The sequence below is a fragment of the Cyanistes caeruleus genome, chromosome 6 (assembly GCF_971803275.1).
Source record: "Cyanistes caeruleus chromosome 6, bCyaCae1.hap1.1, whole genome shotgun sequence".
Lineage (NCBI taxonomy): Eukaryota > Metazoa > Chordata > Aves > Passeriformes > Paridae > Cyanistes > Cyanistes caeruleus.
This window is the reverse complement of record NC_141706.1, coordinates 65357209-65374828: the sequence shown is the minus strand read 5'-3', so window position 1 is coordinate 65374828 and position 17620 is coordinate 65357209. Positions and strand designations below refer to the sequence as shown.

General features: G+C 44.8%; 1 protein-coding gene across 8 annotated transcripts in view; it reads left to right on the top strand.

Annotated features, from left to right (window-relative positions):
* Positions 1–17620, top strand: part of FBXO34 (F-box protein 34) — a 40095-nt gene that overhangs the window by 18721 nt on the left and 3754 nt on the right. For 5 of the 8 annotated variants that reach the window (XM_086895508.1, XM_086895507.1, XM_086895513.1 and 2 more), the window contains one exon: positions 10002–10201. In XM_086895508.1, coding sequence (XP_086751634.1) covers positions 10125–10201 — 77 coding nt within the window. In that variant the 5' untranslated portion in view covers positions 10002–10124. Of the gene's footprint in view, positions 1–7515; positions 7616–10001; positions 10202–17620 lie in introns of all 8 variants that reach the window. The other 3 variants (XM_086895505.1, XM_086895504.1, XM_086895506.1) reach the window with 1 other exon arrangement.

Sequence of the window (17620 nt, the reverse complement as noted above, 5' to 3'; positions counted from 1 at the left end):
GGAAGAAATTCTTTCTTGTGAGAGTGAGGAGGCCCTGGTTCAGGTTGCCCAGAGAAGCTGTGGCTGTCCCATCTCTGGAAGTGTCCAAGGTCAGGTTGGACAGGGAGCAGCTTGGGATAGTGGAAGGTGTCCCTGCCCATGGCAGGGCATTAGAACAAGGTGATCATGAAGGTCCTTTCCAACCCAAATTGTTCTAGGATTTTGTTTGCTGTGGTTTTTCATAAAAAAAGTTTAAAGTCTTGGAAAACAAACCCAAATCTGATTTTTTTAGTGGATTTCAGAAAAATTCATACATCCAAAATGGTTATTAACACGGAAAGAAGCACACCAGGATTGTTTCTGTGACTTATAGGTCAGTGCCACTGAATTTTGAAGAGGAGAGGTAAAAAGGGAAAGGCAGAAGCAGAAAGCAGAAGCTGTCACAGTTCATAAGCGTGCAGAAGTTGTCCTTTACTGAAATTTCAGTGCTATTTTGGGGCTTTTCTTTTTTCCTTAAGAACGAATACAGTGGAATTTGTGCTATGCTTAGGATTGCTGAAATTTTAATTGTGTCAGTTGCTAGGTGTATTGACTACAAAGCTCTGAAAATATCAAACTATTTTTTACTTCAATAATTCTTGAGTTATTAATGGGGAAAAATATCTTTTTAAAAATAGCTAAAAAAAGATTAAAGATCTGTGGAGTTGGTAGGTTTCCAGATTAGTTTAGATTTTAAACAGTCCTTTGAAACAGTCATGCAATAAGATACTGTATTTAATGTTGGTCTCTATTGCAGTTTAGTTTTTTCAGAGTTTATCTGAAGCTGAGTTGGTTCAACAGATGTTTTATGTATAACATTCTCTTGAGAATTTCTATAAACCCAGGTGATAGTTTGTCTGGGAAGGATTTGTAGTGTGTCCTCTTGGCTGCCTTCTGTCTTCATCTTGAGCCCTATGGCTGTAACGTGTCACATGTCTGTGCTTTGGGTGTTCAAAGTCCTTTCTGGTCCCTTTAAATGGTTTCTGTGCTTTTTTACAAGCTGCAAAGCAGTTTAGGGTAGGGAATACCCTGATGCTGCTTTGGGATCATTCACCTGCACTTGTGTGAGCCCAGCTCAGCTCACCAAAGCCCTGTTCCCTCCCTGTTCTGCTCCTGCAGCTCTGTCTGTGCTTGGATGAGCTCTGCAGGGGCCTGGTTCTGGCTGATGGATATTGAGGGGTCCACTTGGATCATGATGTCGTGCCAAGCGCTGTTGTGAGTCTCATTTGCCTTGCTGTGCTATTCCTCCTGTAACTGGTGAGAATTCCAGCTTTGTGGTGCTGGCTGTGACACCCTGGTGTCCTGTTTCTTTCCCTTTCCTTGCATGACTTCATGCTGCAGGCCTGGAGCTGGAGAGGTGCTCATTCCTGGCAGCACCAATGATGTCAGAGGGTCCCTCCCAAAGAGACCTGCTGGAAATAGAGCTTTGGAGGCCTCTGGGTTTAGAGTGGCTGCTCCCTATCCAGGAAACTGGGGCTGAGAGTCATCTCTCCAGAAGGTGTGTCATCATTGAAGAGCTGTGTCACCAGGTCCAGGAGTTGTATGGGAACGTGAGAAAGTTGTGTGGCGTTCATGGGAATGAGAAACCTCATCAAGTTCCACAAGTCCAGGTGCAAGGTGCTGCTCCTGGGTCAGGGCAGTCCCAGGTGTGAGTACAGACTGGGATGAGAAGTCATTGAGGACAGCCCTGCACAGGAGGACTTGGGAGTTCTGGTGGATGGAAGGAGGTGTGTGAGCCAGCCATGCGTGCTCACAGCCCAGAGGGATAACTGGGTCCAGGCCTGCTTCAAAACAGCAGCTCAAGGGATGTGGTTCTCCCCCAAGAGGTTGCCTGGAGAAGCTGTGGCTGCCCCATCCTTGGAAGTATCCAAGGCAGATGGGATGGAGCTTGGGATTGGGATAATGGAAGGTGTCCCTGCCCTTGACTGGGCTTTGAAACTGGATGGATTTTGAGGTCCCTTCCAATCTGAACCTTTTGTGTGTTCTATGAAGTAGGATGTTTTCAGGGAGCTCAGAGACTCAGAAGTCTGAATTCCCCCCTACATCAGGGATCTGATGGGATCTGCACCACATCTCACAAGAAGTCAGAAGTGAATAAAAGGGGGAGACTGGAAAGTGGTCACTCTCCATTCAAGGAGGAATATTCCTGTCCCTCCTGAAGACTTGACATTAATAATTAGCTGTGAGTGATTGTAGTGGGTGGCTCCCTGCTGCAGGGAACAGACACATCCATCTGCCCACCTGATGGGTTGTCCAGAGGAGGAGGTTATTGCCTGCCAGGAACTGGAACCAGAGATGTCACGGAAGGACTGCCAAGAGAGCTTAAAGGTCAAGATAAAGTTCATGAGGTTACCGATTACTGTTGTGGACAAAACAAAAACCCATCATTTAATGATGGCTAGAATAGTAAAATAACAGTAAGAAACAAGTATAAAACCACCATATTCTCTCTCTAGTTTCACTGTGGGGCATGACCTGCTCTGCCATGGGGCCTGGCATTAATTAGTGACTTTTTTTTTTTGGTCTTAGATAGTAACCTCTTCTTTAGGGAGCTTTATGCTTTATAGCATAAAACACAGCTGGAAAGCCCAGGGAATCCAGAGCTTGTTCAGAGGGTGTGGGTGGTGGTGTGTCTTGCTTGTTTGTGGATGGGTGGGTTGTTTTCAGATGTTCCTAAGGAATCTGTTCTGGTGGAAATTTGCAGATGTAATGAGGCACTTTGTGTTCCAAAATGTGCTGTGAAAATTTTTATGCTTTCTGCATGAAGTCTGTCCTGGAGTTGGGTATACTTGGATGGCTCTTTCCCTAAGTGTAGAGCAGACTTTTTTTGTAAATTGCTGACCTATAAATTTGAGATTTCTGAGTTCAGCATTTTTGCATTGTCCTTGCAAGGTGGAAGACAGTTCTCTGTGAAAGTGTGACATTGGGGCACCAGCAGTGGCCTACTTTAAACAAAAGTTAGAAAATACTTTTGATTTTGTAGCAATTCATGAGACATTGATGCTAAAAATAGCAGAAAATGCTTTTATGTGAGAATAGAATGGATTCAGGAATATGATAGAAAAAACTTGGGCATTTTGAATGACAGAAATAATGGAATCATAGAATGTTAAGGGGTTGGAAGAAACCTTAAAGATCATCTTATCCCAACCTCTTGCCACATGCAGGAACTTCTCCCCCTAGACCAGGTTGCTTAAGGCCTTATCCAGCCTATCCAAATATTTGCAAGTAATGGCACAGTTACTCCTAAAACTCTTTTTTGGTACTGTTATATTTAATATAGTGTTTGTGCTGCAGAGTAAGGTTTGCTGAGTTTGGATTTGGAGACCCTGAGGAAAAATCTGGACACTTTATAGATGCTTAATGGATATTGTAGCCTCTCAGCTCTGCAGGGGACTGATAGAATGAACACAGGTGGAAACTGTTCTAATTCTTTTGTGTGTCTGTGTGGTTTTGGTTTGCTTGGGGTTTCTGGAGAGTGTTTTTTGGGGTTCTTTTGTGTCTCTGTCTCTGCTGAAAAGGTACCCACAGTGGTATAGGACAGAGAAAAGCACAAAATAACCTTTTGGTTAAAGGGTAAGATCCCACAGAAGTAAATAAAAATGAATTGTCCCTTATTCTGCTAAACTGTGGAGGTCTGGACCTGTGATCAGGGAATATGGGGTGGTCTCAGAAAGGAGAACAGGCAACCCAAGGGCTGGTCCAAACCAGTTAGAGCCATAGAAACCTGCTAAAGCCATATTTTGTTCAGTGAATTGAATTTTAAACCTGATGAAATTAGTGCTTAACCTTAAGTCGCCTGCTGTGGGGTTTTCCTTGTTAGCAGAGTTGCAAAGAAGAAACTGTATTTATTTATTTGCTGGATGTTTAGAAGTCAGCTGTAAGTCTGTAAGTTTGTTTTGCTATTTTAGAAGCTATTTCATACCCCATGGAGAGGTGTGCAGGAGCAATTTTTCCTGTGTGTTTTGTGCCATGGTGCAGGGGGCCTTCTTCCCTATGTAGTGTTCTGTATGAGATTTTTGGTGTCCTGGTGACATTTTCCTTTGTTACCATTTACCAATCAAAAGGCCAGTCCTATGCTGGAGTACACAGATGCAGAGATACACAAAGATACACTTGTAATCAGAGTTTCGCAACTGAGTTTATTTCTGTTATGTTACAAGATCTGCCCTGAAACAGGAGAAGGAAACTTTAGGAATTAAAAGGGGTCGTTATCCCACGCTGCTGGATCACTAACAAACTGTTCCTGGTGAACTGGTGAGGCATTTCTGTCAGGCAGGGCATGTCATGGTCACTTTATGAGCTGTCACAGCAAAAACAAATCCACCCTCTGCATGCCAAAGTGAGTCAAGTGCACCTCTTCAGCCAGGATCCCTGCTATCACAGGCAAAACAGGGTGATGAAGGGATTGTTAGCAATCCTAATCTGCTATGTTGGGGTTGTAATAACAATAATAATAACAATAATAACAACAATAATAATAACATAATAATAATCAGGATCTTCTTTGCAAGCTTATGTTGTGTTCTTGAAAAAGATGGGATTCTTCTTGCTGGTTTTGACTGGCTTTCTCTAAAGTGGGGCAGGTTGGCTCTCTCCTGGTGTTCATGCTGATCTTTCACAGAAGCAGTTTGGGTTTCTGCCTCTGGTGTTTGTCCTGAAACTCCCTTTTCACGTCAGTTCTGCATCTTGCAGTCCTTTCTACCCATCTTTGAATGTGCAGGAGCAATCCAGTGAGACCTCAGCCTCACAAAACCAGGGCACGACGTCTCCAGAGCTCTGGGAGTGTTGCTCTACTATATTTGGAACCAGCTCTATTGCTTCTATAATAGGAGGGCTTCTGGAAGCTTTCTCCTTCCTCTCGCCCCGAGAAAGTAGCCTTTCAGCTGAGCTTTCATTAATTCACAATCTGCATGGCAAAACAGATGTAGTTTTATAGGCTAAATAATTCAGATGTGGCTCGTGGGTCACATGGCCTCGAGTGTGGTGTGTTCAGGGAGGATTTTTGCCCTTGCCCCAGGAGCTGAGGGTGCAGCAGCCACAGCTCCGCTCACGGGGCCTTTGCTACCCCCAGTTTGTCATTCGGGGCACGCGACACTGACAAGAGGTGCCAAGGCAGCTTTCTAGAAAGCAAAGTGATGTGTGAGCCCCGTGTGTTTGTCACCAGAGCTGCAGCAGCACTGCCCAATGAGGGATTTACTGGTTTTGTTTTCCTCTTGGATCAAGCAGAACAAATCTAATGAGCCAGTTCTTAACTTCTTCCCAGCTGAGCAGCGAGTGATGTCCTTACCCAAATTGAGTAAGGCAGTGGAAACCTTTCAGGAATAGTTAAACAAGGGAAACACTTGTAATATTATTTTTCCCAATACTCTTGCAGGGCTAAGAGGGCGCAGCAGAGCTTGTCTTTATTTTCTTTTTCCCTTCTGAGGTTTTTCCCTTTGAGGTGACAACTTAGTCCTTCCAATGCTTACCCCACCTAGAGAGAAAGCATGTGAGCCACAAATGTGGAGCTTTTCATTCTTTATTGACGTGATCATGGAAGAAAAACAGGTTCTCCTTGTAGTGCTTCATTGGAATAAACATTTCACATGCTTATCAGTACAGCAAGTAGTGCTGTTTGACAGCAGTGAGGAGTCAGATGTTGCCTTGGAGCCCTACATGCTCATTTCCCTGCTTCTGAAACACTCTGGATTTTGCCCACTGTGCATTCAGAAGTGTTCCTTTCCACTGAAAGGACCTAAAATCCACTTTGTAGCAGACACATTTTCCAGCATGATTTCAGGTGTGGATTGGAGATGGCTGAGTCTAGTCTGAGTGTCTGAGAACCTTGTCCTGCTGGGCCTTGTGAGTTCCTGCCAGGTCAGGGGTAAGTGGGTTCAGTTCTGACAACTTTGGGTTAATTCTGTCCTAGGTCCAGCTCCCTGAAATCAGACAGGGAGGCAGTGCTGATAAAGGGGGAGGTGTGAAAGACTAAACAGGCCCAGCTCCTGGAGCCTTTCCTCATAAGAGAAGTGCTCCAGACCCCTCATCATCAGCCTCTGCTGATGTTGCTTACATGGACATCTTTAGTTTTCATTTAAATTGCTGCTCTGTCTGGTGGGATCCAAGGATAGGAGCTTGGAGGAGCTTAGAGAGGGAAGGGCTGGAGTGAATTTGGTGGGGAAATGAACAAAGGGCAGTGGTAACCAGGTCCTGCTGCTTTGCCAGCACTGGCTCCTGATGCCAAGCAGAAGTGCCATCATCAGGTTTTGGTGTGGGAGTAGACACAGGAAGCTCCCTCACATTAATTCCAGTTGGAGCCCCGTGGCAGTTTCATTGCCCTTAGATCAGATAATACCAGATCTGATTTGGCATAAACAGGGGAAGCTTGAGCACACAAAGTTTCACAAGGCAAATGATGCCTGTGATGGCTCCTTAAGGGTTAAAAGTCAGTTCTTTAGGTGTTTTAAATATGTAAATATTACCTGAAGAACAGTTAAAAAGAAATGGTTGTGTTGCTATAGGTGTCTAAGAGGCTGTGGACCTGGTGTGTCAATCACCTCTCTGTCAGACCTAGCCTGGGAGCTGCTGTGGATCATTCCCGGTGGGAGTGTTGGGATGAGGAAACACTTTGTGCCAAAGTCTCTTGCTTAGAAGGATCTGGTGCTGTTATAGGTGTCCTGAGGGGTGTTTGGGGAGGGAGGAAGGGGTGACTTGGCTGGGGGATGACAGAACTGCATGTCTGGTGAATTGCTCTTTTGGTGACAAGGAACATATAACAACCTGAGCTTGAGCTCCATGGTGGGAGAATAAACATGGAACCTGCTTCTTGCAAGAAAACAAGTACCCTTATCTTGCTATAAAGCCTCAGCACTGACTTTTTCCAGCCTAATGACTGCTTTTGGTATTAACACTTTCTGCTCTGAAATGCTGCTGATCCTGAATACACTGATGCTCTTTGCCCAGCTGATCCAGAGTGACATCCTTATGGAGCATCCCAAAGCTAGCCCTGCATGGAGGTGGGGTGGACAAATGTGTTTTTAAACATGTTTTTACCAACAGGGCAGTTGTTGCTCAGTTCCAGTCCAGAGGCCATGGCCTCCTTTCAAGAAAGTGAATTTTCTGAAAGGATGTGCCCACCCTTTGAACTGGTTTGTTGATCAGTTACTGTTGCTACAGCTAAAACACACTTGCACTTATCAAAATATCAAACGCTGTAGTGAATTGCTATGCAGATGAGGAGACCTTGACTGCATCCTGGTTGAGTTGATACATTTGTTTTCCTAAGCTGCAGCAGTCTTCAAACCTGGTGATAAGACAGGGAATTTTGTGGGACCGTTCCCTGAGCTGCCGTCCGCGGCTGAGAGGATGTGATGCTTTCTGCTGCCAAAACCCAAGTCCTTCCCACATCTTGTGCAGAAAGGCATATGTTTGGGGGTGGTTTCAAAGAGGGGGAAGAACACGATTAGGGTTTTAACTTCCTCTTCTGTTTTGTTTCTCTGTGCATCTGTATTTCAGTTTTTCGGGCTGTACCCGACTGTGTGCAAAACTTAACAAATCGGCTGCAGCTCCTGCTAAGGATCAGCCTTGGTACAGAAACAGTGGTAGTTAAAAGGCAGTAAGTATATCTGCTAGCTTAAATGCTGGGTTTTTTTTCTCTTCCTTTTTTTTATAATTCACAAGCACAGCTTTTTACTCCTCACACAGTAGGAATTTGTCAGGAGCTTGCTGGCATTAATAGTCTATTTCAGCCTTTTTCTATAGCCCAGCAGCTACAGAGGGGGGGAAAAAGCATGCTTTGTATGGAGCTGTGGTTGGGTCTGTGCTGCAGTGCCCATCTGAACTTGGCTGTGTCTATTTTGTCAGCTTTTGCTTCCCTCTAGTAGTTGCTGGTCCCTTCCTAAATTGACGAAATCTCATCACACAATGCCTGTGCTTGGATCAGGGTTCTGGCTGCTCCTGACCTGAACCACTTCTCTTGATGGTTTTGCTTCTTGAGCTCTTTACTGCAAACAAGATATCTTTGGGTTTCAATTCCGTCTGGCTTTTTTATCTTTTTCTTCTCAATTGCTGTCCAGAGGAGTGGGACTTGGACAAAACATGTGGTATTCTTAAGCAGGGATCCATGGAGAGGGTTTAAGTTATTGGAAAAGTGAGTGGCATTCTTGAAATGGTGTGGTTGTGTTTATTTGGGTGTGGATATAATCATGTTTCTGTGATACAGTTCCTGCTGAGTTTGAAATGCTAGTGTTAGTAAAACCAGAAACAGAGCCAGACAAAAGACTGGAGAAAAGTCAGAATTTCAGTGACTCTTAGTGATGGTTCGTGGGAAAGTAACGATTTTGTGTTTGATTTTCCTAAAGCACTTGGGCACATGCTTTTTCTTCTCTGTGAATTACTGTTTGTGGATATATATCTTTACAGCATGAGAACATCAGAAACAGCTGGTTTTGTGCCTAGGTTTCACTCATAGAGAGGTAGGTCCTTGTTAGAGACTCTGGGTAGTCTGATGAAAATGGTGTTTAACTACAAAGCTTCAATTTCTGGTGTTGCTGATCATGGCAGCCTAATTCCTGGTCATCCTGAATCCCTGCAGCAGAGGATATGCTCTCCTCCTCCTCCTGCTCTGCCACTGCCCTGCTTTCGTCTTCTCCACCCCACACGTTTCTTAGCCTTGTGTAGAGCTCAGCAGAGATTTCTTCATGAAGACTGGAATGTGTTTATATAATATTTTATATATTATTTTAGGCTCCTGCTACTCAAATGTAGGCAAACGCTTAACCTCTTATTCGCCATCATTAGATGAACCGTGAAATTGCTGTAGCAGACATCAAGTCAGGTGGATCTAAACCAGCTTCTGCTTTTCCTGCCTGAAAGGTTCATCCTTCATCATTTTCCTGGCAAGCCAAGAGCAGGTTTTCCAGCCAGGAGTGTTTAGTTGGGAGCATTGGTTGTGAACCACACTGGTCAAGCAGTGCTGAGCTGGGTGTAGTGGGGGCTCTTCTGTGTGGGAGGCATTGGGAAGGGGGTGATGTGAGGCTCAGTCTCTGCAAAAGCAGGGGTAGAGCAGCAGTAGGAACACTGGGCAGAGCTGCTGAAAAGGAGAGAACAACCTGCTGCACTAAATCACAGCTCCCTGGGGACACAGCTCCATAGTTAGCATCCTCAAATGGCATTCCTTTATTACGGCATCATTGTGCACGGCCCTCTAGAGAGGAAGCAAACGGTCTCTAAAACAATCTGCTGGCAGCTCAGGCTGGGCTATTTGAGGTTTTCCAGGGCTCTTTTGCTGTGTCACTCTTCCCTTTAATGTTCCAGCTTGAAGGTTGTTGTTCTTTCTCCATCAAAGTGCGTTAAAGTGCCGGTAAGGGTGTCTGCTCCAAGGACAAGGTGGAGAAGGCAGCAGCCAAGGGAGAACAAGAGATACTGCAGAACCAGCTTTGTTTTGGTGTAATCTTTCTTATCTGCATGTGATGCAAAGACAGGGCGGTTTTCACAAGACTTAAGAGGCTGCGTGGTGACATGTTTTCTGTCCTTTTATAAAATCCACCACGTTATTTTGATTAGAACACTAACGTAACTCCTGGCAGCCTCAAATCTCACTGCTAGCAGCTACTTCCCTCCAAAGCCTGATGTGGTGCTAACAAGCAGAGAGATCTTGTGCGTCCTGTTTACATGGAGCTGGGAAGACAGCGTGTTCCGTGGGAGGTGCCAAGGTAGCACTGCAGTTGGATGTAAGGTGAAAAAACTCTGTGTGTGCAGACAGGCCGTGGTGGGGCGTGTTCATTTGTGTTTGGTGGTGTTCAGGAACTCCAGCTGCAACACTGGCATGATGGTGTTAAGTTCTTTTATATCTGAATATGTATCTTTTATATCTATGCATGCGTAGCATGTTTGTGTTTGTATATATTTATATTTATATCTGTATCTATTCTCTCTCACGGGAAAGTCCACATCCTGATCATCTGTGCTTGTGATCTCCTGATGAATTCTCTGTTGTTCAGTTTTTAGGTGGCAGAGACGCGGTGAAGCTGAGTGTGGGGCAGGCAGAGCTGATGGGGGAGCCTGGGGTGTAGCCCAGGATGGACTGGCTGTGACGACGTGCCTTAGCCGGAGAGGTTGTTACCATGAAGAGTTCCTGCAGAGCTGGCCTCCACAGGGAACCGCTGAATTCCACATCCTCCACCTTCCACCAAGTCAAACGGTACGAACAGGCTGGCTGCTCTGCCTGCAGCTGAGGATTCAGCACCGATTTTAGCCTTCTCCTTGTCCTCTCCTATTGTCTTGTGCTGTCACTCAAACATTTGCTCTGAATTCTGACTCTGGGGCAGTGTTTAAGCGAAACGTTGTAATGGCTTCAGGGCAGAAATGTTCTTTGACGTTTTTATTTGATAATGACAACTACAGATTTGCTGCAGCTGGTAGTGTACTTGCAGAAATCCTTGGGTTTTCTAGCAACAGCTGTAAATTAGTTTGGGAAACATGACTTTGAAGTAAAACTTAATTGGCAAAAGGATCATCAGAGTAGGCTTTAAAACATGCAGGCAGCTTAAAGCAAGTGGAAATGCTGGCAGTCATTGTTGCGGTTTGTCTTACTATGGACTAAGTAATTAGATTAGTTTAAGCTCAGATTTTGTATTGCTCACTCTCCTGTGTCTCTTATTAAGGAGAAATGCACGATTGATTTCAAACACTTGTGCTTATGTGACAATTAAGTGAATGCCTCTCACTGTGTCTCCTTATAGGAACACCGTGCAGAACAACTTGTCCTCATGCAAATGCAAGGACATGCCAGTTTGATGGAGTTCAAACTACTTCAAAATATATGTGTATTTTTTTTTTTTAATTCTGTTTTTTGAAACCAAGGCTCTTAAACTTCCTCAGTCTGGAGGAAGAGTGCCAGCTTTTTGGTTTCCAAAGGCTGTGTGGGTTTAAAGGAAACTTTTAACCTTTGTTCTTTGTGGTTGTGTAGACAGCATATACTTGCTATGTTAGTCTCATGGTAATTTAGTGCTGGAAAAGACTTCCTGGGTCACCCAGCTCCCTGCTTTCCCAAGCAGGATCTCATAGTCCCTTTTGTGAACTTAGTCCAGCCTCAAAACATTTACATCTTTTCTTGCATCTTTTCTTCTCTCCTCCTGTAGATTAAGCCATTACAGAAGATGACAGATCTTGCTGTGCAATTAGGAATCTTCTTTTCTTTCCTAGCTGAACATTCATGGCAGTTTATAGACTCATTTGAGTTTCTGTTCCTTTATTTTCCTTCTGCCTAAGGACCGCTGCTTATTTTCTGTGGTTTGCCTCTTCTTCTGCATTCTGTAAAAGGGGGTTGTGACCATCACCTGTGGTTTTGCTAAGTGACCCAAGTGTTCTCTAGTAGCTTCTTGAGTAGCAATTGCTGCTGTTCTCAGTCCTGTGCTGTGCTCTGGAGCTGCTCTAGCTTCTCACTGCTGTCACAGCATCACCTGCACTTCCCTATTTCATGGATGTCTCTATGGTGGCCAGTTCACCTCAGTTACTTCCAAAATTTCTTGGTGTTCCTCTTGCTGGTGCGTCACTGCCTGCATTTCAAAACCCTCCTCAGTTTGTGTTACTTGGAGCTTTGTGCCTCTGCTGTTATGGAACTGCCTCTATTTCTGTGGGTGCAGAATTAGTGCTGAGTTCATTCCTAACAAAATCAGATGTTCCCAGGGCTGATTCTTGAGGCATGTCTTTGGTTTCCAGGCTGGTATTTTCTTATTCAGCATCACCTGGGGCTGTCTGCTGCTAAGCCAACTCCTTTGTCTGTTTTCCCATTCCTCTGCCAATCTGTCTTAACCAGTAAATCTCTTCGTGCTCTCTGAAGTCCATGTGAGGAAGATATAGTAGATTGGTCTAAAAAGATGGCTTTTTTTGAGAACCTTGAGGTTAGTCTGGCATATTGAACTATTCCCTCTTCCCCCTTTTTCTCTGTGTCACATTAATCCTCTTTGCTTGCAAAGCACCTTTATATTGGAGTCAGAATACAAGCCCTGGAGAGGCTGCAATCATTCTTCTCCTCTTTCTCCCCTGCAGTGCCCCCTCCAATGTGCCACATGTTTATTATCTCCTATTGTTGCCTTTCAAGAGGTTTATAAATCCTGTTTCTTGGCCTGCAGTGCATGAGCCTATCTGGTTTGGATTCTAAAACTGGGATGAGCCAATCCTCACAATTTTTATGAAGCTCTCTAATCCTCCCCCTGCCGATACTCTTGTTCAGATTAACGCCTGGGCTTTTGCCCTCACCATCACCCTTACCTCCCCTTTTTAAAAATGGTGCAAAGTCAAATTTGGTGTTTCGTGTCGTAGTCTTGATCTCTGCCCTGCCCTTGCTTGCAGCCCTGTTTCTCTTTTCTCTCACAAACTGAAAAAAACCTTTCACTATTTCTTTGTTAAATATCTCTGCAGTGACTTAACGCTGCACCAGTTCTCATGTTTATTCCTGGACTTTTTGATCTCTAAGATAGAAGTTTCCAAGTGATGTGACCTGAAACTTGTGTCTGCTTCTGGTATCCTTCACAAAGAAGGATCACATCCAGTAGGAGTTGCTTTGGATCTTGTTTGGGATGTGTCCTTAATAATGAAAACACCTTCTGACTCCTGGAGACTGCTGTGTGCAGTGAAATCCTCCCCAGCACAGCTGACTTCATGAACCAATTTCTTTCAGTCTTGAGTTTCAAAAGGGCAACCTGATAACTTGCCCTCAGCTCTACTTTTGCTTGTTTATTCTTTTGAATGCTGAGTCTGTTACTGAGTGTGTGGTCCAAGGTTAATTTCTGCAACCTTTCATGTGTTCTCATTAAGTATGCACAAAAATGAAGGCTATAAATAGCTTCACTCTGTGTTGGTTCATTAACACAAGAAATTTGTTGCACTGTGATATGAAGAAAGGTCTTGGTCCTCTTGTACTTTATAAATCAGGAAACAAATTAATAAAGGTAAAACATTTTTAGAAGGACACTTGTCACTTACCTGTGCTGCTCTGGGCAGCTTTCAGCTGAGCAGAAGCCCACCAGTCTTTGTCTTGTTATCCCTCTATGATTTCACCTCAACCACAACCACATGTGCCATCCCATCATCTCTGAGCTACATGTTTCTGGAGCAGCTGATAACCTTGAATTCCAAATCTTTCAGTTTCTTTTGTTCCCTTCTGCTTTGTCATCTCTGTGTCGTGTCTGGTATGGTTGGGAAGCAGAGCTTTGAGCTTCCTGAGGCTCAGCACAGAATTGCTGCTACATCTCTCCCTTCACGGTAAGTGCTTTTATACAAAAGCCTGCCAAAGCAGTGGCACTTCTTTCTGTACAAAATTTAGGAAGTAGCCAGGGCAACTGTGCTTTACTGAAGGGTGTGTGTGTGTTTAGTGTAAAACATGTTCAAAACATTGATGGGTGGGAGCCCTCAAAGTGGAGTGCTCTGTGTTGGGTTTGGGGCTGCATGCTGTCACCCCAAACCTCTGTGTGCTGCAGATGATGGGCTTTGTGGGATGGGTTTTCTGGCTGTGCTGTGTGCAGCTGTATTTGGGTGTTGTCTCCCCCAGAGTCAGGTTATTTGAGCACCTGACACAGGTGAGCAAGCTGGGGAGGGACCCAGCCTTAGGAGTTTGATTCTTACAGTGCATTTGGCTCCTTTGCTCTGCTGGGCCAGGTCTGCCCCACGGTTTTGGCGTTCTTCCACTTGCCCCAGGCTGGCCACTGGAGCAGAGAACTCTCCTTCAGCAGCCACATGCCTTCTGTTTGCCTTCAAATCCCGCTCTAATCCTTGCTGGCTCTCCTTGTGCTGCAAGAGGCATTTTGGAGGTGTTGGGAAGTGGGTCAGGAGCAGTTGCTGCTCCAAGGGGAGTGGGTTTTCAGGAAATCAGATGCTTCCACAGCTGCCAGAGTTGAACCCACCCCTGCTCAGGAGCTTCCCAGGCCTCCTTTCTCTGAGCTTGGACCCTTGCCATGCTCCAGAACAAACTCCACGAGTAGCAGAGCTCCTTCCATCCCGGGACTTTCCCGCCCCGGCAGAATCCATGGAATGCCTTTGAAGCAGCTCTCTGTCTGCTCTGCTTTGCCCTGGCAGTGCAAAGGGGATGGAAATGGTACTGGAGATCGAGCCCAAAGGACCCACCAAGCCCTTCCAGAAATAACAAGTGGTTGACCGTGGTTAACTCCCACTCTGTGCTCAGTCCTTGCTAATTGTCAGTGTCCTTTATGGAGGAGGAAAACTCTATGGACAGAGAACTGGGATGCCAGGGAAGAGGAATGTTTTACCAGAGGTGTGGGGGTTTTATTGTTATTGATGTTTATTCCCTTCTCTATTTTTTTTTTCTTTTTTGGCTTCTGCCTTGTGTTAGTATGTCCTGAGGGGTTTTTCAGAGTTGTAGTTGGCACTGGGTGTGCAATCAGCAACACGAGGAGCTTTTGTTGATTGGAGTTGGTGTTTACAAGGAGAAATCCATAGGAAACTTGGGGGTTTTGATGGAAATTTTCACCCTAATAAAACCTTCCAGTGCTTTCCTCAGAAAACTTGCAGTGTGAAAATGTTGTTTGTGAAGATTAGGCTTTTTTGTTGTTGTTCTTGCTGGCCAGAGGAAATGTTTTGGCTTCACTGGGCATCATCAGAGTCCCTGAGCTGGGAGCTGGAAGGGGAATTAAGGCTCTCTGTGGACCTTTCAAAGAAGCTGTGAAAACTGAGTGTTTTATAAGAGTTTTTCCTCCAACTCTGGAGTTTCCACTAAAGCAAATATATTACTGTTTTAGGCTGCTGTGATTTAGAACATACATAAATACAAAAGGATGCTGGAAGATTCTATCCAGCTTGGCAAGTAGAATCATGGAATGAGTTGGGTTGGAAAAGACCTCGAAGGCCATCTCATTCCAACCCATTGCTATGGGCAGGGACACCTCCCACTAGACCAGGTTGTTCCAAACCCCATCCAGCCTGGATTTGGACACTTTCAGGGATAGGGAGTCCACCAGTGGGTTATGGGTCTTCCCTTGGGTGAGGAGAAAAGGGCTGTGTGAGTGTCTGAGCACATATAAAGGAATATATTTCTGTACCAGCAATGTGTAGTAACCAACTTGATAAAACTGCTGTGGAAACAAGCTGTAGTTAGGACTTATAAAAACAGCAGTGTCATTCCAGCAGTGCAAGTATCCTGTTTTTCAGACATGGCTGATTAGAAATAGAAAAACTGGCCCCTTTATTTCATCAGCTTAAGGATGGAATAACAATATAAAGGCAGCACTGCTCGTTGTTTCAGTGCTGATCATTCCTGGCAGAATTCTCTTATCAGCAATTTAAAACCGCACATTTGGGATTGAAAACCTTTTATGTTTGCTCCCGTGGACTTCTGAAGAGTCGTTGTCTCTAAAGATAAAATTAGAGAGCTCGATAACTTTAAGGGTGAAGGAAAGCAAACAGAATTATTCTGGAATGAAGTGTCATAGGGAATATGTGATTTCACCTTTTAACAACTATTTTTGGTGGTTTTAAATATTTAAAAGCTTACCTGCAGCTGCCACAGCTCTCTGCTTGCCAGCACTGAGAAACAGGGGAGTCTGTGGGTGGGGACTGGGCTCTGGTTCATCTTCAAAGCAATTTCTGCTGGGAAGCCTTGTTCTAATTCTAGAAGTTAGAGATGAAATGTGCTGCTGACGTGCAGGGAAGGAGCTGTGATTGCCTAAAAGTTCATTCTCAATGTCCACAGCAAAGGATGTGTGAGGTGGGGGCCCGTTTTTTCCAAGTGACACTTTCAGGTAAGGCTCATTGCTAAGATGGCTTTTAAAATGAAAGTTCTCTTCCCTGCTGCTGGAAAACTCTGAGGCAGGTGGCAGCTGGTCTTGTGGAGTTTGCAATGCTCTTTATAGCTGTCTGAAGTTATTAGAGGAAGGTTTTCTTTAAATCTGGATCCATTAAAACATGTGCAATGAACTGAATGCTGAATTCAAATGAGGCAATTATTCTGGCAGTAAAACTTTTGACTAAGGCATAATTTTGTTATGTAAATTATAACTTTTCAACCTAAAATGGTATTGTTGGCTTAGCCAGGGACAAACTGAAACATAGGAAATATAACCTTAAACAAGAAATTTGTAATAGGTGAGGCAGAACTTTACCCTTTATCTTTCTCCATAGACCAGAAATAGCTGGGAGCAGCTGAACCAACTCTGCTGGCTGAACATGTCCCCTGAGCCTGTTGGGGTAACCAGTTTGGTTCTGGTTTTATTCATGTAATACCTGCTCTCACCTCCATTTGCAGCTTCTCTTAATGAAGGGTGTTGAGCTGATTGTCCTGCTGGATTCCTGAAAACTGCTTGAAGAAAGCCTTTTAGAAACAAGCTCAGCTCATCTTTCAAACACCTTGGCATAAAAAGTCATGAATGAAATTTGATCTTCTGCTCCTGGCTCAGGAGATTTCAGCATGCAAAGTCGTGTTTTAATTGTATTCACCTCTTCTCCCCAGGGTACGGTGGCGAGCAGCCACCGGAGCTTTTCTCTCTCCAGTCTGGGAAATGTCCTTCTGGAAGGGAAGGGAGGGGAAGGCTGCAGGCACTGTTCTCTGCAGCAGTTTGCTGCAGTGCTTCACCTGCTGCTCTTCTGGGCTGGGCTTTGGCCAGGCCACATCAGTGGCCTGACCCTGCTTCACTGTGAAGTACAACCAGAATGAGGCAGCCCCTGTGAAAAATGAGGCCAAAGCAAGCTCCAGCAGGCTCGATTTCCCATTTTTCTCTCCATGCATCTATTTCAACGCCCCAAAGTTCTATTTTTATGAGATTATTTTAGTTTTTAGCATCCGACTGAGGAGGCAAACAAAGTAGCTCAGCTGCATTTTGCAGAGGAGACTAAACTGGGAGGTGACCCAATTCCAACTAGCTGGAATTGGCACACAGGAGGCACGGGGAGAGAATTAACCCAGGGGCTGGGTAGATATGTCTGCAGCACTGGGATCTTTTACTCCCACAGTCTCTAGGTGAGATGCAGGTGGTTTTGGTACTGTCTGATAGCAAGAACCAGGTGATGGTCTCCCTAAAAAATCCAGAGGGAAGGAACACAACATCTGCCATCATCATGATTTCCATCAGCTGCTTCCTGGCCTTGAAAGCCCTGCTGGGACCAGAGAGGTGCAGAAAGGTGAACTAAGCCCTTCCTCCTGATGTACCTCCCCACAATCTCTGTGCCTGCCCTCCCTTCTTGTCACTAGGGCCAGAAGGAGGAACCAAACCTCCAGGGACAGCAGTGGTCAGGCAGCACAGCTGCTTCTAGTCCTGGAGGCTTCCTCTGCTTGGGCATCATCACTCATAAATTTGTTGGACTTCATAGACCAATGAATTGAGGTTTTTAATTAAAAGCTACTTTTAGGCTAGAAACCTACAAAGTTACTTAAACTTAAACAAAGTTACTTAAAGAACTCTCTTGGTGTTGGCTCTCAAGGGAAACACCTTCAGTGCCTGAAATGTGTCTGTGTCAGCTCCTGATGTCTGTGCCATTGAACCTGCTGCTCTTCAACTCTTGAGCACAGATCATCCCTGAACACCCTTTGAGTGCAATAACTCAAAGATTACCATGGAAACATAATCTAGAGTTAATTCTGTAATGTGCTTATGTGATACAGCTGGGAGAA